Source organism: Trachemys scripta, chromosome 3, assembly GCF_013100865.1.
Source record: "Trachemys scripta elegans isolate TJP31775 chromosome 3, CAS_Tse_1.0, whole genome shotgun sequence".
In the NCBI taxonomy this organism is placed as follows: Eukaryota; Metazoa; Chordata; order Testudines; family Emydidae; genus Trachemys; species Trachemys scripta.
The window spans coordinates 61,049,569-61,076,385 of record NC_048300.1 but is presented as its reverse complement, the minus strand read 5'-3'; the positions used below and the strand labels follow the sequence as shown (position 1 = coordinate 61,076,385).

The 26,817-nt window shown below is 47.0% G+C and overlaps 2 protein-coding genes across 2 annotated transcripts; one reads left to right on the top strand and one right to left on the bottom strand.

Annotated features, from left to right (window-relative positions):
* Nucleotides 1-1,489: 1,489 nt before the first annotated feature.
* Nucleotides 1,490-6,330, top strand: MAD2L1BP (MAD2L1 binding protein). The gene is made up of 3 exons (XM_034764869.1): nucleotides 1,490-1,583; nucleotides 1,695-1,984; nucleotides 4,705-6,330. Exons 1-3 carry the CDS (start codon nucleotides 1,553-1,555, stop codon nucleotides 5,239-5,241), a joined length of 858 nt encoding a protein of 285 aa, XP_034620760.1. The 5' UTR covers nucleotides 1,490-1,552; the 3' UTR covers nucleotides 5,242-6,330.
* Nucleotides 6,331-9,613: 3,283 nt separating this feature from the next.
* LOC117874592 (epoxide hydrolase 1-like) lies at nucleotides 9,614-24,170 on the bottom strand. Its single transcript, XM_034764868.1, has 9 exons — nucleotides 24,025-24,170; nucleotides 21,851-22,061; nucleotides 20,182-20,362; nucleotides 19,404-19,631; nucleotides 17,543-17,672; nucleotides 14,510-14,724; nucleotides 13,670-13,778; nucleotides 13,242-13,367; nucleotides 9,614-10,039 (listed from the first exon to the last, which is right to left on the bottom strand). The coding sequence occupies exons 1-9, from the start codon at nucleotides 24,051-24,053 to the stop codon at nucleotides 9,838-9,840; spliced, it is 1,431 nt and encodes a 476-aa protein (XP_034620759.1). The 5' UTR covers nucleotides 24,054-24,170; the 3' UTR covers nucleotides 9,614-9,837.
* Between the last annotated feature and the right edge of the window lie 2,647 nt (nucleotides 24,171-26,817).

The window sequence follows — 26,817 nt, the reverse complement described above, 5'->3', positions numbered from 1 at the left end:
CTTCTTCAGATGCAAGACATCTTGCATCTGAAGAAGTGAGGTTCTTACCCACGAAAGCTTATGCTCCCAATACTTCTGTTAGTCTCAAAGGTGCCACAGGACCCTCTGTTGCTTTTTACAGATTCAGACTAACACGGCTACCCCTCTGATACTTGGTAATATATTAGTTATGGCTGGAATGTTATCATCACGCTGGTTGAATATCACATATTTTTTGTGGCAGTGTCATTCACAACAGATGACACACCTGAACTGTGCAGAGGCAGTGGCGTTCTCTGGCGAATGCCACTCTGTAGCTGAATGCCAACCTCAAAGTTTCAGTTTTCACTGATCACATGCAAAAAGTAGCCTAAATATCACCAAATATGAGTTTGCTTCAAAAAGCCCCAATTTTTCCTATTTCAAAAAAGGTTGACAGCATTGTGCAGAGGCCACCTCTCACTCATGTGGGTGGTTTCCAAGTTCATATGCCACCCCTGTTTCCCCATTGGCTTCCTCCTCACCTAGTTGGATACATCCCAATGTCAACAAGAAGCCCTGCTTTGCTGAAGCCATCCAGCAGAATTCTTTTTATTCCCAATGGCACAAGTGCCACGTGGCCTCTGCGAACCAGAGAGGTCAATTTGGTCCAGCTGCCTGTGTGCCTCAGTGGCTGCTCATTTAAAGGCCATAGGGTGACCAGACACCACATGTGAAAAATTGGGATGGGGATGGGGGGCAATAGGAGCCTATATAAGAAAAAGACCAAAAAAACCGGGACTGTCCCTATAAAATCAGGACATCTGGTCACCCTAAAAGGCCACCAGGTAGCAGCAAAGAGCCAGGGACTGGTGAGCTGTGGGACTCTGCATAAAGATGCCCCCATTTCACCCCAAGAAATTAATTTGTAACCCGAAGTAGTGATTCAGTATTTTTTGTCATCGAGGCCTTTAAAAATTGGCGAAAAATTGCAGCAGTTGGCAACACCGCGTTGGCAGAGGAGAGGGCGCGAGGGCTTTAGGGAGCGGAGCGGGAGGCTGTGCGTGCACAGGGCAGGAGGGCTTGTGGAAGGGGCAGGCAGATGGGCGATGGAGGCTGAGCGTGGCCCAGTAAGACAGGAGCGATAGCGCACAACTATGGGGCTTTCGGGGCGACAGGCGGGCCAGGAGCCTGGGTGGTGCAGCAGGGAGGGGAGCCCCGGCCCTGTGGTGTCTGGGTGCTATGCCCAGTGCGCCATAACCAGCCCCATCCCTGGCACTAGATCTCCCCCGTCAATCGCTGCCTGAGGCCCAGCCCCACTATGCCGGGGGTGGGGGTGGGGGGAAAGTGACGGAGACACGGACCCCCCCCCCCCCGAGAGCTGAGCACACACACCGTGACCTGTCAGCCCCGCCCCCTTGGGAAGGGCATGGGGCGGAGCGGGACGCCACGGTGCCCTAAAGAAACATGGCTCCGGCGGGGTCAGGCGCGAGGGACCGGAAGCAGAAGGGCGTGAGGCTCCCATGATGCCCCGCGGCGGCGGCTATTCAAATCGGGGCCGGGACTCTGGAGGCGGCTGAGTGCGAGGCAGAAAATGGCGGGGCCGGGCCGCCAGGAGCGGGCAGGTGAGGCGAGGCGAGGGGCGGGTTCCGGGCTCCCCTCCCCAGTCCGTCCGTGCGCGCGCCCCGCAGCCGGGTGCCGGCCGGTGCTGAGTCACTTCTCCCCTCTCCCCGCAGCCGACCTGCTCCAGACCGAGCCCGCGGAGGCCCCGACCGTGACCCCGGAGCTCGCCGCGGGACGGGGCGGCAGCAGCGCGGCAGCGTTTCACTGCCCGCAGGGCCCGGCCGGCCGCGCCCCGGGCTGCCGCTCGGTCTCGGTGGTGTTCCCCGGCCCCGTGACCCAGCAGGGCTGCTGCCACTTCGCCTGCGAGCTCCTCAAGCACGTGCTGTACCAGCGGCACCAGCTGCCCCTGCCCTACGAGCAGCTCGCCTACTTCTGCAGGAGAGCGCTGCCCCGCCAGCCACAGGTGAGTCTGGGCCTCCGGGCCAGCCAGCGTCGGCTAACGAGAGCCGGCTCGGGCGACTCTTGGCGTAGCCCTAGATCCACGCGGCTGGCGACCCGTCTGCGCTGCCCTCAGCTGCTGGGTGCGTCCGCACTGTGCGGTGTGAGCCGCTGTTATCCCGAGCTGGCTGCTGGCCGCCGCCTCCCCCTCCAGGAGATGTGCTTCATTCCGCTGCCTGCGCAGCAAATCACACACTGCGGGTTCCTGCTGAGAGCTCTGCTTCCATCCCCTGACTATAGTGACTTTACCTGGGGCCAAGGAGGGCTGGAAGCAGTTCCCTGCATGTCCCGCAAAGAGCAGTCTGTTCTGCAAGGCCAGGTAGGAATTCTAGCTGCTCCCTCCAGAGGTAGGCTGCTCTGCCCTGGCTCAGGAGAGAGCAGCTACAGATCGAAGTAAGAACAGGAGTACTTGTGGCACCTTAGAGACTAACAAATTTATTAGAGCATAAGCTTTTGTGGGCTACTGCCCACTTTTTCGGATGCATATATAGAAGTAGTAAGCTTTCTGGTTGGTTCAGGAACAGCGACTGGTTGCAGAAAGAGTCTTGGCTGGAGCGGTATCTTGGAACCAAAGAGTGTTGAGATATGAGAGTGTCTGACCACCCAACTTTGCATAACTAGGATAGACGAGACTCCTCAGGGACAGGGGAGGTCTGCCAGAGATGTTATGTCCCATGTATTTGAAATAAGTTATAATGATACTCTTGTGTGGGGTAGAGAGATTATGTATTTTAAAACAACTCATCAGGCTAGCAATACAGGATGTAGACAACCTTTCTCTCAGACCTATATAGAGAGTGCTTGGTGTGCAAGAAAACTTAGAAGATGAGCCTTCTAGTCTTTAGTCATTCTCACTGAATCAGGTGGCACTGGCTCCGAAGGCAAGTCAGCCTTTTCCAAGAATTGGGTGTCTAATCTATTAGCTGTCTTGATTTGTAGCTTCTGTCAAGATATCCTTCTGTATTTCAGGTTTCATGCACTGTAGGTTTTGTCTTAAACACTGCATTATATTTAATGTGATTCCTGGGATATAATATCCTAAAGAGCAGTGGTCCCCAACCTTGTTGGTGTGGCGGGCGCCAGACAACAAGCCACCGAGGACTGTGGCAGGCGGAAAAGCATCAGCCAAAATGCTGCCGAGAAGCAGCGTCATCAAGAGGCATTGCTTCTTGATGCTTTTCAGCGGCATTTCGACGGATGCTTCTCCGCCTGCCAATACGTGGGCATACATAGATGCCCTGGCAGGCGCCATGGCACCCGCAGGCACTGTGTTGGGGACCACTACTAAAGAGAATATATTGGATAAGGACAAAATTACTTCACCTCTCTGGCTGTTCTACTCCTGGGGGAATTCCGTGCTATTGTGTGCATGCATAATTAATAAGTGATGCATATTTTTAATTTTTTTGCACAGAAAAAAGCTTCTGCTGAAAAGTTGCTGCAGTTCTGCTGTGACAATAGAACACAGCAGCTTCTCCCAGCCAGCTAGGGAAGAGAGCCTTCTTTGCAGTGCCTGTAGGGCCAGGTCAGGAAACAGGCAGTGTGGGGCTGCTGGGAGGGGTCAGACAAGGGCTCATAAGGACTAGTGGGGGAGGACAGACTGGGGCAGAGGCTGAATGGGAGTGGAGGTGCAGGGCCAGATGGGGGAGGAGATGCAGAGCTACAGGAAGGAATGGGGGCAGCTGAGTGGGGGCACAGACATGTGGGGACGGGTGCAGGGCTACAGGGGGATGGGACAAATGGGTGTCTGAGTGGGGATGGAGGGACATGTGGACAGGGGGTGCAAGGACCCATGGGGACAGGGGGAGATGGGCCTAACTGAATGTGAGAGGCTAGGGGTCAGCCAGGGTCTGCATGGGGGAAGCTCCCTAACAGTCCCCTCCCCACCCAAAAAACCTGTTCCATACTTTCACACCCACACACAACCCTCCAAATTTCCCATCCAAGCTCCTTCCCAGCATTTACTTCCCTCTCCCTCAGCTCCTCCCTTACCCCAAACTCTCCCCAGCCTTTGCACTGCTTCTAAGGGGTGTGGGAAATATGGTTCTATATTGTAGTTTAAATGAATTATTACTCAGTTCTGTATTAATATGCCTAGTAAGGAATCTATTTGTCAAAACATTTTCTGAATTTTTTTTGTTTGTATTGTTACAGACATACCAACAGGACAGGTATTTTGAAATAAAGACAAAATAATTGAAACTGGTGTGATTATATTGTTTTGACAAATAAAATATGCAGAATTTTGCAGAATTTGAAAACGTGCAGAATTTTAAACTTTTTTGGTGCAGAATTCCCACAGGAGTATTGGTCAAAATTGTCTTAACTACAGACCTTGGAGCACAGCAGAAGATCAGCCTCCTAAGAAAATCCAGACACACCCCTACAGAGTGGGGTGAATGTTGTCATGGCTCACTGTGTCACATTTCAGTCAAGCTCTTAAAGGTCACAAGTTTCTAGTTCTGTTACATCTATCCTGATACCTTTATTTCTACTGACCTTAAATCCGGGAAACACTAGTATTGAAATTGTTCCAAGTTGGTTGCTAACAAGACACCAGGATGTCTTTTCGGTTTTAAACTTTGTTCTTCCTGTGTCAGGTCTGGTTGTTCAAGGTGCTAAACGCCGTCAAATGCACCACTGTATGCCTAATATTTCAGAATGTACTAATTTTTTCCTTGGCAGGATGGAGATGCAATTAAGAAGAAGCCACATTCCCCAGACCTAGTGAGCAGCAGGAAGTGCCAGCAGTTGCTAATGGAGCTGGAGGGAGTGTTCCGGCACTTGGAAGCCATGTTCAACCTGACATTGGTCCCTCGGGTCCTTATTCTAGTTGGAGGAAATGCCATGAGCCCCAAGGAGCTCTATGAGATCAACTTGGAGGGCATCTCTGTGGGCAATGCTGAAGAGAGCCTGCAAACACCATCCTGTGTTCGTAAGCTTTTCCACTCACTCTTCCTTGCAGACGTCTTCAGTGAGCTACAGGCTGTCCCTGTCATGGGAACCATTGTCATGGTCCAAGGCCACCGTGACTGTGGCATTGACTGGTTCCGACCCAAGCTCAACTACAAAGTGCCAACACGCGGGAGGAAGCTGACTGTCACCTTGTCCTGTGGTGGAAACAGCAGTACAAATTCATCTTCTCAGCAGGGAGCGACCTCTGTCTGGGACAACTACATATGGTTCCAAGCACCAGTGACAGTTAAGGGCTTCCATGATTGACTCTTGCTCTATAGCATTTTAATGAGATTTTAAATAATCATCTGGTGCTACTTTAGTTGATACAGAAGAATGTGTTTTTATGATCTGTAGCTACACCTCTCTGAATCCTCTATCCAGGGAATCTGCTACCTGCATGCAGCTGGGGTGTGTTCCACTGTCCATACAACAGAGCTTTAAATATCCTCATACCCGGGGAAAGCACTAGAGCAGTTTTGCCCACAGATGTAGGTCTCTTGGGGGAACTGAGTCAGGAAGAAGGAATTCCCTAGAGGGTTGGTGGGAGTAATTTTATGTTTGTGCAGCATGCCCACTTACCCAGTCAATACTTGAAGCAGCCTTTTCTGAGAGTATCATGGGCTTCACACAGCTGTTCTCCTCTACTTGCTGATAAAGTAGTGTACAATGTTAATGGATGAATTGGGACTTGATTAATTGGTATTTATGCTTAATATGGGGGTGACAAGGGCAATCTAGCAGGTCATACTAAGCCACTCAGGATCTCATCTCCTCCTTTACGGACTGGTAATTCCATGAAAATGGAGGGTTGTCCTGTGGTGTCTTGTCCACCACAGGACAAGTTGACAGGTGGGGGGTTGCATAGCTATAAGAAGAATCACTTGAGGGATGTAGTGTTGTGTGAGGGATGTTCTAAAGAGGGAGACCTCTAACCGTGAAAGAGGTTTTCTGCCCAGCACTGCTTTTTCTATACTTGTGGAAGAATGGATGTTTGAACAATGCCACTGGCACCCAGGGTGAGAGGGCTCTGAATGTTTTAAATTTTCCAGTTATCAGTGAAACCATATAAATGATTCATGATTCATTTCTATGAATGGCTGAGGCTCTTCACTTAAACTGCACAGCATCTGATGCCCTAGTTTAAACTAGAAATCTCTTCAAACTTGTGGATTTCACTTTATAGCCCTTTCTGTTCTTCCCTGCCCCAATTCAGTAGAAGGCTAGGGGTTTGTAAAGCTACAGGAGTTTTTCACTTGATTTATGCTGTTCTTCCCCTATATAAGTTGTTACCCATTCTAAGTTTTGTTACAGAACTAGCATACGTATCACTATCCTCTCCCTAATCTGTTCTAAAAGGAGATAGAGTACTTCCATTCGTAACCTAAGGTAAAAGCACAAACTTGAGTGCAGTTACTGAGAAACTGGAAGTAAGGGCAGTAAAGTGCCCTAGAAAGGGTAATACCTTGCATGTGACCTAGGAGCATAAGGAGGAGTCCTGGAAGATGGGTGAGATTCCAGAGGACTGACAAAGGACAAATATAGTACCTATCTATAAAAAGAGGAATAAGGACAACATGGGGAATTACAGACCAGTCAGCTTAACTTTGTGGCCTGCATCATGCGGGAGGTCAGACCAGATGATCATAATGGTCCCTTCTGACCTTAAAGTCTATGAATCCTGGAAAGATAATTGAGCAAATAATTAAGCAGTCAGTTTGCAGACACCTACAAGATAAGTAACAGCGTGAATTTGTCAAGAACAAATAGTATCAACCAACCTAATAACTTTCCCAAAGTAACAAGCCTTGGGAGCGGGGCTGGGGGGGGAGAGTAGTAGATGTGGTATATCTTGACTTTTGGCTTTTGATACTGTCTTGCATGAGTGTCTCAAACTAGGCAAATACAACCTCGCTGTAACTACTATAATGTGGGTGCATAACTGGTTGGAACTTAGAGTAGTTACTAGTGGTTCACAGTTATGCTGCAAGGATCAGGTCTGGTTCTGTTTACTGTTTTCATCAATGATTTAGATAATGACAGAGTACACTTATAAAATTCATGGATGATACCAAGATAGGAGGTGTGGCAAGTGCTCTGGAGGATAGGATTAAAATTTAAAATGAGCTGGAGAAATGGTCTGAAGTAAACAGGATGAAATTAAATAAGAACAGTATTCCACTTAGGAAAGAACAGTCAGTTGCACATGTACAAAAGGAGAAATAACTGCCTTGGCAGGAGTACTACAAAAAGGGATCTGGGGGTCACTGGATCACAAAAACAAATTAACAGTATAACACTAGCAAATGTATGCTGGGATGTATTAGCAGGAGTGTTGTAAGCAAGACATGAGAAATAATTCTTCTGCTCCATTCTGCATTGTTTAGGTCTCTACACTTCAGGAAAGAAAAGGACAAATTGGAGAAAGTCCAGAAAAGAGCACCAAAACTGATTAAAGGTCTAAAAAACATGACCTAGGAGGGAAGGTTGAAAAAAATTGGGTTTGTTTAGTCTGGAGAAGAGAAGACTGAGAGGGAACATACCTTTTTCAAATACAAAAAAGGTTGTTACAAGGAGGAGGGAGAAAAAAAAATTGTTCTCTTTAATCTGAGGCTAGGACCAGAAGGAATGGCTTACATTGCAGCAAGGGCAGTTTAGGTTAGACATCAGGACTAACTTCCTGTCAGGGTAGTTAAGCACTGGAATAAATTGCCCAGGGACGTTGTGGAATCTCCATCCTTAGAGACTTTTAAGAGAAGGTTAGACAAATACCTGTCAGGGATGGTCTAGAGATAATACTTAGTCCTTCCTTGAGTACGGGGCTTGGACTAGATGACCTCTCAAGATCCCTTCTAGTTCTACAATTCTATGATCTTGTTCAGCAGCAAAACTCTTCTGGTTCCTTGATGACTTGTACTGAGACTTGAAAGGGTAACCTACTACCTGACTTCATCTAGTACATTATGAAAAGGAGCTCTATCAGATCCAAAGCACTGGAGCTAGTTTCATGTTGGGTTAGGTGATCCTATTGCAATGCAACTAGCTAGGCTCTTGTTACCCAATTTTGGGGTGTGGCCTGGGGCTGTACAAATGCCTCTTAATCTAGGTAAAGAGAACTAAATGAACTCTTACTGGTAAGGTCATTTAGGCTCAAATCCACTAAAGGAGTGGTGCCTAAATCCATCATTTTAGGCACCACTGAGACATAGGTGCTGGAACTGGGGGTGTTGCTGCCCCTGCCCCCCCCCCCAGCTTGAAGTGATTTCCCTCCTATAGAGGGTTTACAGTTTGTATAGTGGGGGTGCTGAGAGCCACTGAACCAAATTGTTCCAGCACTGCTGCACTGAGATCCTCAATCTCTGCTCAGCTGCTACCCAACTCTGGAGGCATCTAAATGTCCATGAGTCTCCAAGGCAGCTAAGTTTCTACTGCTGGGTATGTGCACTGCTGCCTCATTCCTGCTGATTGTTACCTGCCTCAGCTATGGACCCTGACTGTGTAGGTGTTCTTGGAGCATGCCTGATTCTACCCAAAAAAAAATGGCTAGGGGCTAGAGAGGAGGCAGAAGGGGCCTCCCTTTAGCCAATGCTTAGGTCTACCACATCCTATCTGACACAGGTCCCCAAACTGGGGGTGCATCTCTCTAGGGGGACATGGGGGGGGGAGTGCAGCAGGGCCCAAGCCAACCCCCACAGGGCAGGGAGGGAGTCCCATGAAGACCTGTTCCAGTCCAGCCATGGGCCCAGCCTCAGCCCCTGGCCACAGCTCTTCTCCTGCCCCCAGCCATAGCCCCAACTCTGGGAAGGGGGTATGACACTGAAAAGTTTGGGGACTACTGCTATGTGAAAACCCTGGGTTCAGTACCCCCCATGCCTGATATGGAGTAGGATTTGAACTGGGTATCCCACTTCCCACAAGAGTGCCCTAATCAGTGGTCTAGGGGATGTTCTAGTGTAGGGCTCTCTGTCACTCCTGTTGAAGCTGTTCACTGGGTGTAAATAATTAAAAATACACTGGGCCAGTGAGTGAGAATGATTGTCCAAGGGCTAGAGCACTCTCCTGAGAGGTCCTTGTTCAAATCTGTTCTTCACTTCAGGCAGAGGAAGACATTGAAGCTAGGTCTCCCCTATCCTGGGTGAGTGCCCTAACAGCTGTAGAGAGACTGAGTGGTCAGTGCTGTAACATACAACAAATGCATTGATCTACAGTGAGTCACAATTACTGTAAATGAAGTTGGAAAGCCTTCTTGCGCAGGGCTATCCAGACCTTGTGGTTGAACAGTGCATTCTAACATGCTGTGCTCGCTGACCTTTGTGGCACAGTTTGCCATATGATGCTCTGTAGCCATCCAGGAAGAGGGTCTTGGACACATATGCCTGGAAGAGTGAGACCTTCACACCTGTCACTTCCACTTCAGCTACTGAACCCAGGTCAAGTCACTCTAGAGATGAAGACAACTTGGGTGGGCTTTTCTGTGGGAGCTGCTGCCCTTGCTCAGAAATAGGGGGACATTTTATCCTTAAACAGCCAAAGTGCAGTGCAATGTTGTCACATGTTAAATAGCAGCCACTCATTCTCAGGATACAGCAGGAGTTTGCCCTCAAAAATGCTCCTAGAATGAAATAGGACAAAATACGCCTACCTTTCAGTGGGAATTTAATGGTTATTTTTAAATTAAAAGCTCTAGAAATTGATTTTTAACCATCTGGCATTTTTTTGAGGCTGATAGCTGCAGCTACCAAGCAAATGGATATTTGGCTTTATAAAGTGTTATCAGAAATGCAGTTATTAATTACCTCAGGCTGATGGTCTAGCAATGTGCACCCATTTATCTGTGCATACTGCCTCCCGCTTGCTCATGGCTCACAGATGCTCCACCTTTCTGACCAACTGCCTGATATCCTGTGCCAGGAGTTCTGGTTCCTCGAAGGCAGCAAAATGTCCCCCACGTGGCATGTAGGAGTAGACAACTATGTTCTTGAACAACTTCTTTGCCCAGGAGCGTGGGCAATGTGCAAGCTCCTGGGGGAAAGCAGCAATGCCAGTGGGTACGTACACTCCAATCCTAAAAAAAAAAAAAAAAAAAAAAAAATCCTGTTAGGAGCTTTTTAAATCAGTGCGTGTTCTTTGTGGAGGGAGATGTTATTTAAAGCATTTGGTTCGCTTATCAATAAAATGTCAGATAATCAAGCTCAATCAGATCTATTCACCAAAGAGCATTAGTTCAAGATTAATCAGCACAAATACAGAAAGATAGGGGTTAAATCATTACTACTCCATCGATGTAGGAAACAATCCACAGTGCAATCTGTTCTGGAAAAATATATACTCACTACTGAGTAGCATATATACCTTAGTATATTACTGTGACAGAAAACTCTCCAAATTTGTTTGCATCAGGAGTACCCTAATATTTCTTTTCCCATGCAGTCTGCACTGGTTGTTCAAGGTTACTGGAATTCTGTACGCAGTTTGTTGCAACAATTCAACCAGTTTGCCTATTAGTCTCACAAACCTCAGCAGAACAGTTATCTTGTTCTTGACGATCTCTACCTGTGCCAGGAACAAGAGTTCATACATTGAAGTTTAATATATTTCAGTACAGAGCATAATGGGAAAAATGGCTCACTAATACTTCTTCGTATGGCTGATATAGATTTAGAGCACCAACTATCATTTTACATTCAGATGGTTAAGCCAAGAGTAGCAGAGACTGTCGCTGTGACAGCTGCTTCATATCTGTGAATTGGGCACTGAGTTGTATGTTCCATGGTCTGTTCTGGGTGACCACAGTTGCACACTGAAGAGTCTTTAATTTTCCAATTTGTGCAGCAAGTATCCTCATCTGCCATGGTTTGTGCGGATGCGGTTTAGGGTTGCCCATGAACTTCGCAGGAGATCAAAGCCAGGGATCGTCTGCATCAGGTCTTTCATGAGGTGTTTGTGACTTCTTGTGAACTCCATTCAGCCTTTCAAGCTTCATCAGAGTTGAAGTTGCATTGGCGAAGGTTAAACGCGTGTGTCCAAAAGGGCTTACACGACTGGGAGCAGGGGTGAGGAATGTTTGTTAAGGTGCTGGTGGATGGGGAGACATTAATTTTCCATGATCCACTGGAATTCCCAAAGGGTAGTGGCATCATGACGAATGGATGGGGGAGCAATGTGCAACAGCACCAGCAGCCAAGGTGTTGGGCTCAACTTGAGGATTCCAGTGATATACCGCACTGCAGTATTCAGTTAGACATCAACAAGTTGAGTGTAGCTACTTCTGGCCCATACCACTGCACGGTATTTGCTTCACTTTAATATAGGTATAAATCCTTTTTAGAAATGCATACCATTGGCCAACAGTTTTGTCCAACAGTCCCCCATGTTGTACCCAGCCACAAAGACAAATGGAATGATTGGCTGAGACTCTTGTTTGAACCCAAGCTAAGCTCTCACGTAGGTTAAAGCTGTTTTGATTCTCTGTAGCTGGAAATTTGAAGGGTAGTAGAAATGTAAGTGTCTAACCATTATATGTCTGCCTTGTGGTCAATTGCAATTGGACTAGTGGCAAATGAAAATAACTTGCCTCGTGTTTTAAAAACAAAAACAAAAAAAAACCCTGTAGATCATAAATCCGATTGGCCCAGTGTGAGCAGACAGGCCTGGTGACCCTGGTATGGTGAGTTTGCCTTTCTATATGTATGCTGTCATATCTTTAATTAAGGCAACTTGACATCATAAACCAAATTGAGCTGACTATTCAATGGTATAAATCGAACCTTACATTTGTTATACACTGAGGACAATACCATTTAGCTAATTGTTTGTCACTGATTAAAGCAGGCAATTTACCTTGTTCAGCATTCCTTAATGAATTGGTTTAGCTAGTTAACACATAGCTACCATAGAATCTCTTTAACCATGTGATGCTCCTTTATTTTCTGTAATTCTAAAATTTTTACTTGTATTTTGTTAAAACCATGGAACAGTTTCACACATCGTATGTAGTATACCTTTTTTCAATGGCCAGACCATCAGTACCAGGCACCATAGGTTTAATAAGTGGTTGGATGCTGATGTTTGAAATATTTGACATATCTTTTGATATTTTCCAAATCTGCCGACTGTAGTTGCTGGTAGGGCCTGCACTGGCACAGCAAATTGAGTCATGGCCATAGGTACTGCTGCCTCCTGGGAGTGCCTCCCTTCTTCTGGCTTACTACTTAGGCTGGAGAGATAGTATGTGCCATTCAGGCTCTGAAATGCTTCCACTGAAGAGGTAAATCGCAGTGTTGGACTAGAAACAACCACAGACAGCTGCTAGAACAGCTTTGCGTGCTCTAGACTAGACCAGTTTAACACTTACTACACTTAAATGTGTGTGGCAGGAGCCCACACCCTCCCATGTAATTGATCCATCTCCTCTCAGTAACTGATTGCATTTTAAAGCCCCTGTTGCTGTTGTACATAGACCCCCTATACAAATCTAAAGGAATCAATTCCACCCTCAAGGACAATTTTCTCAGTTTCCCTATAGTGCCTGAAACTAATGGTAGCCGGTCTTGGGGTGGGAAGGGAGGAATTATGCTCAGAAAAGTGCTCCTGCTTAGCCTTATCAGTGGCAGTCAGCTCTTTACAAACCCAAAGCTAATACCTGTTCAGCATACCAAATTCCAGATAGGCAGCCCTGTTTTGCTTAACTACATTAACACACTACCACCTCTCCTAGAAGGCCACTCCTTTTGTAATATCTTTTCTAAATTCTCCTTCCATGTGTTCCCTCTTTACTTATAGCTGTGGCTCCTAGTTGTAGTCTGTCTAAAAGTGATTACTTACTAATTCCCTTACTAATTCAGTGAAACTGTTGACCAAAAGGGAGAAGCTCATGAGTGTAGGAGACAGAACTTTCACAGGAGCTAGCCTCAGACTAAACTCGCTCCCAGAAGAGCTAAGAAGAGCTCTGTTTTGAACACATCACATACAAAATCCATGGCTGTGACCTCATGTTCCTTCAAGAAATTCTATACGTCACCACTCACCCCTACATTCCAAAAATAATCAAGCTATTTCTCCTATAGGTTGGGGGGTGGAGGAGGGGGAAGAACACATCCTGTTTGTTATAGTGATAGTACCAATACAAGAACCTGGATTGATTTGTTTTTGAAATATGTGGGAGGAGCTCAGCTACTACAATGATGGAGCCATATAAGTACCTAGATAGTTTATTCTATATGCCTGCAATGGTGTCTAGCCTGCATCTCGTCCCACCCCTTCTTTACCTGGCATCGGGAGCAGTGTTGGGGTTCTTGGAAAGATTCTCCTTGTAGAAGCGCATTGAGGGCACAATGGATGAAGTTACCCAATAAATCATCACATTGGTCAAAAGGTCATCCATAGAGAATTTCCTATTGAGGGATAAACCAGAGAAGCATCACTGTCACAGGGGCTACTTTCTGCACATTATCAGGTACATGCCCTGAAGAGTGGACAGCATATCTGTTCTCCACTCATCAGAGCGTTGGTGCAGTAGTGCTGCAGTCAATTCATTACAATTCTAAACTGCAAATTGCCTTGTGTATGTTCCCGTGCCCTCTACTTAAATTTACTCTCAGTGGTGGATTGTCTCACCTCCCTATTGTTGTGAGCAGCCTTCCTTTAGTTACATTTCTCCCTCACACCCATTCATTGGCATGCCATTGTTCCATACCTCTCCAGACCTCCATTGTCCATGTCCCGGAATGATCTATCGGTCCAGGTAGAGAACTTCTCCAGAATGTATGCAGCAAGTCCAATGGGGGAGTCGTTTAGTCCACTGCCTAATTCAGGAAAGCAACAGAAGAGCTCTCAGGTTCACATGGCACTGTATTACCTCCACTAAGGATAAACTGGACTTCCAGAAAGTCTCCCAGAGGGATCAAGCAGAGACTCTGGATACTACCCATCTTTGTGCTATTCCATTTGGGACAGTTTAGTACTTGCAGAGCCCAGATCGTCATTCTCAGACCCCCTAGTTTTTTAATGCAGAGAAAAGCCAAGAACTAGGACAGTCATGATGGTGGCAGTAATGGCACGATGGGAAAGTGTCTAAAGGAACTACACTTTAAAGGAGGCAGGAAGTGGGGATAGCATTCCCAAAAAATTGGTGTGAATAGAACAGGTCAGCAGGTTCTAAGTGCCCTTAGTCAGTGTTTATGAAGGTGGAAGGGTAAGAATGCTGTGCATCCACTATCCTTTTCTTACCCATGCTTTGTGAACCAAAATATAATAAATACAGCATTTATATAGTATATTATCTGTTCATCTGGTGGGATAGGGAAGTATTTTACAGTTAAGGAAACAGTCAGATGGAGATACAGTGACTTGCCGAAAGCTATTTGTAATATTGTTAGAACTTGACTAGAACTCTGGAGCTCCTGGTTCCTAGTCCTTTGCTCAGTCCACATTGTTTCTCAAACATTCTAGGCCTTTGTCCAGATCTGACAGGTATCTCATGGACCACATGTGTCTATTATACGAACTCCACAGTCATGTGGAGACTGTACTCTACCTGCTGTGTCTGGCTTGGTGGCCTGGATGTGCAAATACCCGGTCTCCCGCAGAAGTTCATACACGTTCTTCTCCAAGTATGGGTATATGCGGCGGGCGTCTTCCCTGGTGAGGCCCACCAGCCATGGCACATAAGCCCCCAGCAGTAAAGACACCAGCCTCCCCAAACCTCCTGAGCTGATGAAGACTAAATTCAGATGAAGCCCTTTCACGGACCTGGAACCAATGGTATTGAGGAATATAATAAGAATCAGCAATATGGATTAACAATAACAACAGAGAACAAAAGGGATCTTGACTCCAGGTTCCCTCTGAGCTACAGAACTGTGCTAGGACAGCAACACTGCACTAGGCCCATTGGTACTTCCAGAAGAATGTCTTTCTCCTAACCATACATAGCTGTTCAGGCACGTGTATTCACAATTCCCTTTCGTGAAGACCTGTAGCAAATAGACTAGAGATAGCGTAGCTGATACAAGCATCAGCACAGCTGTGTTGGGGAGGACAGAATAACTACAGCAGTCTTAGACTCCCATTTGACTTGGCATGGCACAGCCATCACTGTGGCTTGGGTTGTTCTCCTCAGAGCCTCATTTTGAACCCTAGATAATGAGGACTTCATTGTGCATCTTCTGAGAAGCCTGTGGTGAACCACACATGACTCTAAAGCTGCCAGAGACTCCCTGCCCTGGATGCTAGCTGCACGTCACAGTCCTCCTCCTACATGGGGCTAGATCCTCAAAAGTATTTAGGTGCCAGACTCCCATTGAAATCACTGGGAGTTGTGAGCCTCAATACTTTTAAGGATCTGGGCCATGATGACTAACTCCTTTAGTGTCTTCTCCCTTGATTTGGTCTCCTTTCACCTATGGAGCTAACATGGAGCACGTGCTTTACAACAACTCACTGTCTAAGGCTATGTCTACATTGCACTTTTGTCAGTCAAACTTTTGTTGATCAGCGGTGTGGTTTTATTTTGCCAGCAAGAGAACTCTCTCCTGCCAGCAAAGAACAGCTATACGGGAGACCTTATAGTGGCACAGCTGTAAGGTACGTAGTGTGAACATAGCCTAACATTTAACTTCCTCTTCTAAGAGCAGCCTCATGTTTCTCCTACACCCAGATGTTCTAAACTTGCATTTTAGGCAGGGAAGGAATGTATATCTCATGCTACCATTTAACCTCTCAAAAGGTTTCTCAACCAGATTTGAATCTCCTCATTACCTCTCATTTCTGATTTGGAAGAGAGATCACCGGGTGGGCCTATTCTAAGCCTTAAGGCTGCCTTGGAGAATGGAATGGAGAGAGCACAGTTCACATTCACAGCTGACTCAAAGCTGGGAGTGATCATAGAATATCAGTTTGGAAGGGACCTCAGGAGGTCATCTAGTCCAATCCCCTGCTCAAAGCAGGGCCAATCCCCAACTAAATCATCCCAGCCAGGGCTTTGTCAAGCCTGACTTTAAAAACCTCTAAGGAAGGAGATTCCACCACCTCCCTAGGTAACCCATTCCATCACAAATACTTTAGATAACGTTGAAATATGAATGCAATAGAACAAGCTTGAGAAATGGGCTGAGATCTATGAAACGGGAATGAATAAAGGTGAATGCAAAGAAGGGGGTATATATAAGAGGGAATAATCCAATATTGGGACAAAACCAGAATGGAAAAGAGGAGCTAGGCAGCGGCAAGGCATCCCCAAGAATGATCTCGATTTGGGGGGTAGAGTGCAGGATAAACTCAACAGGAGTCAGCTATGCATTGTTGCCTGTACTGATTTGTATTATCAGGATGGCTATGTAGATTAGCCATGAAGCCAGAGCTGTAGCCTTACATTCAGCTTGGGCCCTCACTGTGGCAAACATTTTTTAAAAATGGCCACTAATTTTGGGTGTCAAACTTGAGGTATCCAAAAACTGGGACACTCAACATTAATGGCAATTTAAAAAAATGTGGATCTATGCTATTTCTTTTTTAAAAAGGACACTAACTCTATGGCGAGAGTCCAAGTGACAGCAACATACATAGGAAAAAATATGGACAAATCAGAGGAAAGAAGAGTGCTTTACTCAAGATGAAACAACTCTACAAATGCAAAGGGGACTGGGACCAATTCTCAATCAGCTTCACAGATTCCAGTTATGGTGCTTGTTTTGGGGTCAGTTTACATCCTAGGATCTCTCTATTAATTATGTATTATGGTAGGTCAGGAACCATGTTCCAACTCTAGCTAAGGAAAGCTTAGACCCCCTTACGGGATTGTATCTTTGCTTCTTGCTCTAGAATCCAGACTACTGCCTACCAGCGATGCAGAAAAGTCAAGAGAAATAGTTTCAGAATCCTCCTGACTCCTGGTCACCTGGAGACTGCTCGTCAGCTATATTTTGGTAAAGATTCTCTGGGCTAGGGCTGTTCAAACAAGAGCTGTACAGATTACTTGGCAGAAGTCCGAGGACTGATGTTAATCCCTATCCGTTGGAGAAGATGGCAAGCATCTGAATCCTTAATAGAAGGGTGCGGCTTGCAGAGGTGACAGCTCACAGAATGTAATGCTCCAGCTGAGTTGCCTGACTGCTTGCTGGGATGTGTAGTCTGCATGCACCTCAACTCTGCGTTAAAGAGGAGCGTGATCAGCATTCACACTCTGGTCATCACTGTTCTGAATACTGCCAAACCCAAACATTCCAAAATCTGGAGCCAGGCCCTACAAACCATGAGATTTTTTTTAAATCAGTATATTATGGGTTCTTTCCATTTTCCTTTTGATTTTTAAGCATTTAGGGTTCATATTTTTCAGTTCTCTCCAACTACAAGGACTAGAAATGTTCTTTTATTTTTTAAATGGATGATGAGATTCTTATGTAGCCACGTGACTTCAGGAGTTGGGGAGCAAGATTCCAAATATCACAAGACTGGGGATAAAACTACCAGAGTTGGCAACAATGTGTCCTGAGTACAAGGGGGAGGGCAGGGAGTGTCATAGGAACCAGAACAGACAACTATCCCTCTCCTAACCCCCTTTGCCACTCACTTTGGCAGCATCTGGGCCATGTTTACGGTGATCCGAGAGCCCCAATCTCCCCCCTGTACATAGAACTCCTGGAAACCCAGTCTCTGCATCAGCTTGTGAAATATCCGAGCAGCAGCCAGCGTGTCAAAACCTGTGCATAAGGAGAAACCTATTATTAAACACCTGTTCTCCCTCAGTGAAGAATCACTGATACCACCAGGGACACGGGTCAATGTTCTGTTGGGTATTGCCTAATACTAGTCCTCTGGGTCACAGTGAAGGGAGACGTGGCGATTGGAAGGCTTCCAATTACCTCTACATTCCTAAACTCCACACCCACCCCTAGAGCTTTGTGACCTCAGCCCCATGGACCTTCCCAATATCACTGCAAAAGACTAACTCTTCTCTGGCAGATGGAATTGACCCATTAACACAAAGCAGTTAGCACAGTGGGGTTAAAAGGCCAAGAAATGAGTGCATTGCAACCATTTCAGTATCCCATGGGGAAGACAAGCACTGAAAGCACCAGAAGCCTAGAATGAAGCAGATACCAGCTGCCTTCATCCTAGTATGGAGAGCGCGGGTCCCAGACTGTAGACAGCCAGGTCTCTTGGATCATCATTAAGAAGCACTGTAAGGGTGCAGGGTGCTTTCCCAGATACAACATAGGGCCCAGACCCTCCTTCCCTCTTCACTTCTGCCTTCTCCACCTTGCAGATCATCCAAATTAATCTTTCTCCCCATACCTGCACCCTCCATCCTCAAATCCCTTCAGTTGCTTCCACTTAGTCTCCAGCATCAAGTTCACATCCCTGCTCTTCCCGTTTAAAGCTTTGCCGTCTCCAGCCCCCTCCCCCATTTCCCCTTCTTCCACTCCCTATTCTCTGTTCCTGTTGCCTCCTTCACTCATCCTGCATCTTCTCTCAGGACACCTTATGGGCCTGTAACAGCCTCCCAATTAAGATTCCCAGCGCCCTCCCTTATCTCCTCCAACCACCACTGGAACCCCCTCCCCCCCGATCCATGAAGTGTCCTGGCTCTAATGACCACCCATCTCACATTGCCCCATGTTCTATTGCACCCCTATTCCTTTGGGGAAGGGATCTGTTAGGTATACATCACCCCATTGTACAGCATGGTGTTCACCTGTTGTGCTACATACATCAGAAAGAGCTGGCACAGAAGAGGACTTGCTGGCTCAGGGGGGTCACAGAATAGGATACAGAGTCTTTCACTTCTAGGACCCTGGTTCCTTACTGGTTCCAGGCTGGGGGGACTGGCGGGGAGGTCTCAGGGAAGTGGTAAATGGACTATGGAGCCTATTGTCTATGGGGCATCAGTTCCACTTCAGCCCAAGGTTGGGGTGACTGGCTGTCTTGGGGTGTGTGTAGAAAATAAGATATGGAGCCTTTTACCAGGGCAATAATTACCTGGCTCACAAGACTAGGGCACAAAGCTTTCACTTTCAGGGCATTTAGTGGACTGTGTGACTTGAGCTGCAAGTCCGAGTCCAGTTCCCACTGGATACGTCAACAACACAATCATCGTCATAAATGCCCCCTCCCCTCCAGCCCAGCAGAGACACCAAGGACTGACCGGTTTCTGGAGCATGAATTGCCCTCTCATATTTAGGTGTGATCCCTAGAGGTCAGGGGAGGCAGGTTGAGAGAAGTCTGCCCTGACCTTGCCCCTGCTGTACCTGTTCTGTGGATACCAGTCTCTAGGGCCATCAATCCATCACCAGATTTGCTTTATTAAAAGAGCAGGTGAAGAACCCAACTCCCAATGTTCAGAAATTAACCCATGGTTCCAGGGATGTCTCCCAGATGCTATTCCAGAAAGCACTGGGATTCTAATTAACTCCCTCATGCCCATCACTCACCTTGTTGGTGAGGTGCCTCGGAGAAGCCATAGCCTGGGATTGATGGACAGATGACCTCAAACACCACATCCTCATTCAGGCCATGCCCAGCTGGGTCAGTGAGCAGTGGGATGATCTTATAGAACTCATAGAAGGAGCCAGGCCAGCCATGCACCATCAACAAAGGCCTGGCTGCCTGACCCTTGGGGATGCCAGGGGGCTTCACATGGACAAAATGGACTTCAATCCCTGCCACAAACCCAAGAGAAACAAGTTAATGCTTCAGTTGCTTCTCAGCTCCTGGCCTAGACCCTAAAGGAGAGAGGCAAATTCCTAGCCAGTGTTCACGGCAGAGCCACACAGAGACCCACAGCAGAGAGAGGAAGCTGCTCAGCTGGAGCTGGGAGGGGGACGCCCTGTACCCCTTTGGGTTTATGTTTGCTCCTTTGCGGATGAGGAATAACGCCACAGTGAGAGAGGCCCGGACCCCAGCAACTATGTCTGTTGGGAAAGGAGTCCTCAATTTGTCCTTCTGAAGTGGATTCCTGTGAGGTGGTGACCCTAGCAGGCAATGGATGCCTTGGATACCTCAGCCTGCTTTACTGTATCTCAGTGCAATGGAGGGGTGATTCATGAGAGAGGGGACAGGGCAATGGGGCAGCTAGACAAAGGAAATAGAGGGAACTTATTAGGAGCACCAGGGCTGCTAGGGGAGCAATAGGTGGGTGCTCTGTGAAGGAAGAGGCACCAGGACCTCTGGAGGAGCCAAAGGGAGCATTCAGGGGCAGCTGAGACTCACCTTCAATAGTTGTTTTGAAATGTGGATATTGGTTCACAATTTCCAGCTGCTTCTGCCAGTCAAACTGGTTCCTCCAATAGGCAACAACTTTCTGCAGGTAGGTAGAGTTGAAACCATACTGGAAGGCGACTCCCTCAAGTGGCGGTGTGTAGCGGGCCTGGTCCAGGCGCTGGTGCAGTTCCTGCAGAGGGAGAGTTCCCACACTGCTCCATCCCAGGCCAGGCTCACAGGGGCTGCTCTCAGTGCCCATTACCTGCTGGAGGAGATGTTCTAACAGGGGAGCCAAGGATAAAGTCTCCTGCCTGCCCAGGGCCTTAAAGAGGCAGCTCTGCTTTCTATATCATTATCTGGGGCCCAAAGGGCACTGTCCAGGCAGCCACATGCCACACAGGGCCTCCTAGATCAGGTATATAGTGAAAATATGTTTTGTATGTTATAGGTTAGAACCGGGAACTAGGGACTGAACTCCTGGGTTCTACTGCTGGCTCTGCCTCTGACTTGCTATGTCACCTTGGTCAAATCACTTCCCTTCTGTGTCTCAGTTTCCCTGTCTATACAGTGAGGTAATCCTACTGATCTAATGCAGATTAGGAGCTGGGAGGCTGTTAATAACTGTAAAGGGCTTTGAGCTCCTTGGAGGAAAGGTGGGTAGAGGAGGCTGCTGCGTGGAAGTGCCAGGTTCTAGTCTAACAGCATTCTCCTAGAGAGCCTAAAGCATCCTGCTTGGTGAAACACCTGGGTTTCACCCTCTCTTTTTACCATGGTGCTGGGTTATGAGCCCTGGGAGCTGAGGGCGTCTTTTTATCCATAATATGAATCTGGCATGGAACCCCGTACTGCCCCAGCAAATGTGCCTCACCCCTGCCCTGGAGGGACAGTCTCCAAGGCCTATTCAGTCCTTGCAGCCTGAGCAGAAACACCAAACAACAGAGATAACTGGTGCCAGATGCAGGGTGGTTTTGTGATCTGGCCACCCAACATGAACAGCTCCTCAATCAAATTAAATTACATCAGCTTTCAATCACTACTGACAGGGACTGGAGTGGAACTGGTGACCTAAAGGTGAAAGTCTCCATTGCTCAATCCTAGTTACCTGCCCTGCCCACTACTAGTAAATTAGAGTCTTAGTGATAGGCCTAGTCTGCACTTTCCCATAATAGTTCTGCCAGTGCTCCTCACCCCCGACCTGCAGCCCCCCGCTGTCCCAGCGCTAGATTCCCCACACATAGCTCAGCTGATGCCCTCAATCCTGACCTGCAGCCCCTTGCTATTCCTAAACTCATACAGACAGCTCTACCATTCAATACATCTCAGTCTCCACCAACAGCAGCCTCTGCTGTTTCAGGCGTAGGCCTCTTAGCAGAAACGGTCTTGGACTCTGTGGAGATTTTGATCAACTTCCCTTAGACGGGGGCTCAGAAAACTCAGTTATTTTGTGATCTATTTGGAGTAGAACTCAAGTGTGGAGGGATGGATAGCCAGTACATTGTCCCATGGTGCCAGACTGCTGTGCTGGAGTATTCAAGTACAATGCTAAGGTCACTAGGTCATCACCTTGAAGCAATTAGATGGATCTGACTGGCTAACTCTACCTCTCTGCTTTCTACTCTCCACCAGCTGCCCCTTCCTGGATACCTCTCCCAGTTCCCTATTTCTCAGTCAGTGATACCTGAATTTCCCTGTCAGAGGTTTCAATTTGGAAGGATCGGATCCGCTCATCTTCTTTCTCTCTTGGGGGCCTCTCGCCTGAGCCCCACCATCCATCTCCCATTTCTAGAGTCTTGATCTTCCGTCTAGACAGGAGCCAACAAACCAGGAGCCCTCCAGCTCCCAGAGCAGCAGGGGCCAGAATTATACTCCTCCAGGGATATTTAAAGGACCTAGGAAGACACAAGATGCTTGCATTCAGGAACAAAAGCTTCAAGACACTGAGACTGCACCAAGACCCATATACATACATGGTGAGTTTGGGAGGGGATGAGCACCCACAACTCCTATGAAGTCAACAGGGGCCATGAGTTCCCATCACCTCAGGAGATCAGGCCCTAGGTGTCCCTCTCAAGTTGGGGACACCCAGAATGAGTGGCCAGCTCTGAAGATGTTGGCCTTAGAGCCTGGAATCAGGTTAGAAACAGAACAACAATTTCAATAAGAGCTGAACTGAACTGCTCCAGCTGATTATAGATTATATCTGTCACCTTTTGAATCACAGACTGAAACTCATCTGTGTATACATGCTTGCTTGCTTGAACCTGTAAATAACTCTAATTTCTTTTTCCCAGTGAATAAACCTTTAGTTAGTTTATTACAGGATTTGCTACAGGCATTGTCTTCGATGAGAGATCTAAGGTACAGATTGATCTGGGGTAAGTGACTGGTCTTTGGGCACTGGAAAGACCCTGAATATTTTGTGATTTTTGACTGACCATTTATCACTAAGTCCAGCTTACCTGGGTGGCAAGATAGACTGAAGAGCCCAAGGGCACTGTCTATGACTCCATAGTAAGACTGGTGCAGTGATCTAGGAGTTCAAATTGGTTACTCAGTTGATGAAATCTAATTACAGAACATACCACCAGTTTGGGGCATCTACCTGGTTTTGACAGTCTGCCCTGAGGTCGGCCACTCCAGACAGCATGACAAGGGCCATCTCTGTCTGCTGCCCCCATTCCTTCCCCAGGGCTGTCACTCTCTAGGGCCCATACTCATCATGACACTGGCCCTATATCATATTGCAATACGGTGCTGTAAACTCAGGCTATCTAGGAAAGTGTCACGTAATCAGGGCAGGCACCAGCAAATATGAGGTATCATTTAAAGCCATTCAATCATCCCTCAGCTATGTGGTCTCCCGCTCCAAGCCTTGCTCCAGCTCTTCTGCCAGCTGTGGGAATAGTGATGTGTCTAGACCTGGCGTGGGGGATTGTGGAGGAAGTTAGGAGGGTTAGGAAAGGAGATTTGTGGAGACACAAAGAGTGTGAGGGGCTGCCCTGTGCCTAGCCAGGGCAGTGAAAAAGGGGGAGACAGCTGCATTTGCTCCCGCTCCCACTCCACCCACACGATCTGGAACAGAAACAGCTCCTGGTGGGCTAGGGTTGCCACTTCTGAGGTGCAAAAAAAAAAAAAAAGGGAGATCCTGCTGATCCTGAGCCAATAAAACTGGCCAGCTGGCAGTGTGACCGGAGCACCCTGACAGATCTCCCAGGACAGCTACCGCAAAAAAAGGACGATCCTGGGAAAACCTAGATGGGTGGCAACCTTAGTTACTGGAGACCCCGCGGCTGAAATGGGGCAACATTCTCTGAAACAACCCCAGTCAAGTTGCTGAGCAGGAGGCTCCTATCAGTTCTGCCTGCCAAGAGGGAATAGGGCTCCTGAGAACAAAAAGCCTAAGCCGCCCCCTTCATGGTGCTTTCCGGGCACTGAGCAGTTTACGCAACAGGTAATCGAATCCCCGTGCACTTAAATCCCAGAGGTTTAGCTGCTTGGAGGCCTGAAATACAGAGTATCATGGCAGGTTATGGCACCAATTCAGGGCTGAGCAGCTTTAACCCTGCTAATCCGCATCAAGTGGCTCAGATCAGCAGCCCCTTGACTGCCCCAAAGCAGAGTTCACTAGCAAAGATTTCTCAGTCCAGGGGGTGCATAGTCAGCCACTCCCAGGTGACCCTTCCGAATGGAATGGCTACATTGGGTAGTGTTTCGTTCCCAGCATTAGATTAGTGCTGGAGCTTGGACTAAGGGCCCTGTTGGACTTCACCCCTCTGCCATGATTCTGGATGACTAACAGCACAACCCCATAGCACTCGCCCCAAAAGGCTCTCCTGCACCTGCTGCACTCACCGGACACTCTGAAGGATTTGCTGCCACATTTCTGTACAGGTGCCTGTGACTTGCAGTTCAGTTCAGCCCAACTCTAGTGCTGGACTTAGAAACTCACGGGCCCCAACTGCAGCTACCGCCTTCTCTGTTTTCTCAGTGACGATGCAACCGACCTATATATAGTCTACTAGTGCCACCTGTTGCCTTAGTATGGAATTGCAGATGGCCCAGTCACCTGGGCACCTCTCCAATTCATCTGTAGGTTTGGATGAGACTAAAAAGTGAGACCTCGTTCTAAGCATCAGGGTGTTCTAGCTGCATTCTAGTCTAGGGAATCATATTTTGCCTCCCTAACATTCCAGTGCAGTCTCATTTGGATAAAGGATTCTCCTTCACTTCCTGTCCTAAACTGCCTTGTAGTACCATTAGTGCAGAATGGCTGCTGTATTTCACCCCTGAGATGCTGACACTTCATTGATGGAGGAAGAAATTTTCTGTATCTATGCAGTGTTCCAGGTGAAATGGAACAATTAATAGATTTCAAGACCAGAAGAAACAATTGTGATCATCTAGTCTGACCTCCTGTGTAACACAGGCCAAAGACTTTCCCTGAAATAATTCATGTTTGAACTAGAGCATGTTTTTTAGAAAAACAACAATCATTGAGATCCTTGGTGCTGAAGTCCCATTTGCTGAGAGTCTCTCTGCATTTTCAGGGCAGCCTGCACCTCTGGCAGTGGGAGGAAAATGGGTTCCCTAGGCCTTTCAGAGCCTGGCATTTGGATTCATAAGCAGAGACTGGATTAAGAAATCAAGTGAATGAGGAGCAACAGAAAGAAGAATTAGAACCCAACCACGTGGAAGGCAGCTGGGAAATCCTGTAAGAATGCTAATTAAAGTGCAACGGACTGTGATCTTTCTGAAATGAAGGAGAGCTTAAGGGACACCTTACACTGGGAAATCTTTATTATTTCTTTCTTAGCAGTAAATACAAGTGAAGTGGCCTGTGCAGTTAGATGAGGAAGTGGCTCAAAGATCCCAAGGTAAAATCCTCTGTATGAGGAATGCTGGAAAGGAACCAACATAGATAGTTAAGGCTCCAAAGAGAAAGATAAGGGCCGAATGAGTTACTCCTGGCAAAGGAGAATCAGATGGACTTTAGCTAAGATATAAGGGGAGACAGTTTGGGGCCATTAATAAAAAGGAGGCAAGGGGAGATAAATAAATGATGATCCTGGTATGGTTGAGATTGCATTTTAAATAGGGGTCTAAAGCATTGAAGTTTTGTCTGTGAGGAACTGAGGAAGCCCTGAAGGAAAAGAGAGTGCAAGGGATCCTGGGAAATCGTCTGCTCTTGGACTGCTGCAGTATCTTTCTACCCAGTAAACAAGAATACTTTTCTGTTATATTGCTACCTCTAGTGGCCAAAATGCAGAACATTTGGCAGGAGTAGCTATAGTTGAATTCAACAAGACTTTCATATCATTTTAATGTGAGTCCTAAGTCCACGCATTTTCTCAGGGAGATATCTGGTCTGAACTACAAAACTCTTTACTATCTACTTGATTCCCCCTTTTCTCAATACATCTGAAACGAGCAGAGTTGACCACATGGAATATGCTGATTTTCCTCCAGACACGCTGCAAATTAAATCAGCTGCTGGCAGCTCTCTCACACTTTTACCCTAGAGTTTTACTGCTGACCTGCCCTTCTAAAAATGGCAACGCTACTGTTCTGTACAGTTGTGGGTTCCAACACTGTCAGTTGTAGTGCTTGCTTAGATTACTGCAGAATACCCCCATCGTAGGAGGGAAAGCACCCTGGAGTTTGAATGATGAACATTTAACAAGACAATCTGTCTCGATTCAGAACAGAATTAAATTAAGCAGTATCATACTTGTAATCTTAAATACACGTTGCAAACATTAACAGATTCATCCGGAGAACATGCCAAGGAAATGGATAAAGGATTATTTTCCTCCCCTGCTTACAAATGGGAAACTTTCCCTAGCCATGGTTGCAGCAGGTTCTAGCGCCCGAAAACCAGGAACTAACAGGAAATTGACAAGATTTTAAAGCAAAACTGATGCCTCTCCAGTTTCATTGTCCAAACTGAGTGAAAGGCAGAATGCAAACAAGCAGTATCAATAGGGAACAGTCATGTTTATCTTTACGATTATTTCAGTCCTCTCAGGAGTCATTAGTGACATAAGGAAGGACAGGATGCGTGGCTATTAACAGAACGGCTTTGCAGTCTCCCATTAATGTCACTGCTTTTCATTAATGAGAGGTGCAGAATTTGTCCCATTTTGTTGCCCTTAAGTTTGATTCCCAGGCACAATACTTGTCCTGGAGCAAAGAGAAGAGAATTCAGTCTCCATTCTACCTAGGGCATACAGACAGGTACATACATACATACATTCTTAGGACAATATTCCACCCAGGAGCTGTAAGAGGAACTCAAGAGAAGCCCTGGAGCTCTTACTCCCTTCCCAGTCTGGTCTCTAAGGAGATCAAAAAACACGAGTGTTATTAAAGCCATATCTGATCGGATGGAACGTGTAGGGCGGTGGACAGGGAATTAACTCACCCAGTGCTCATTAACAAAAATACGAATTCCCCACTCACCCTGCTGACATTCCCCAAGCGGCTCTGACTACTTTAGCTGTGGGATTCATTATCTTCATAGCAAGCAGGCTTCTACTAACAATGCTTTCTTTTGTAAGCTGTCTGTTCATTGTGCCTATCCGGCGTGCAGCAAAGTGAGGAGCAGGACCTACTGCTCCATGACTTTGCTGAGCTTCCCCGGCCCAG

What these genes read in the sequence shown, in the direction of transcription:
- MAD2L1BP (XM_034764869.1), top strand. Translation starts at nt 1,553, where the DNA reads ATGGCGGGGCCGGGCCGCCAGGAGCGGGCAG. An exon ending in GGGCCGCCAGGAGCGGGCAG is followed by an intron (nt 1,584 to 1,694) that starts GTGAGGCGAGGC and finishes CTCTCCCCGCAG; the next exon opens with CCGACCTGCTCCAGACCGAG. An exon ending in CGCTGCCCCGCCAGCCACAG is followed by an intron (nt 1,985 to 4,704) that starts GTGAGTCTGGGC and finishes TTTCCTTGGCAG; the next exon opens with GATGGAGATGCAATTAAGAA.
- LOC117874592 (XM_034764868.1), bottom strand. Translation starts at nt 24,053, where the DNA reads ATGTGGCAGCAAATCCTTCAGAGTGTCCG. An exon ending in CAAATCCTTCAGAGTGTCCG is followed by an intron (nt 22,062 to 24,024) that starts GTGAGTGCAGCA and finishes GTGTCTTCCTAG; the next exon opens with GTCCTTTAAATATCCCTGGA. An exon ending in ATGGCCCAGATGCTGCCAAA is followed by an intron (nt 14,725 to 17,542) that starts GTGAGTGGCAAA and finishes CATTGGTTCCAG; the next exon opens with GTCCGTGAAAGGGCTTCATC.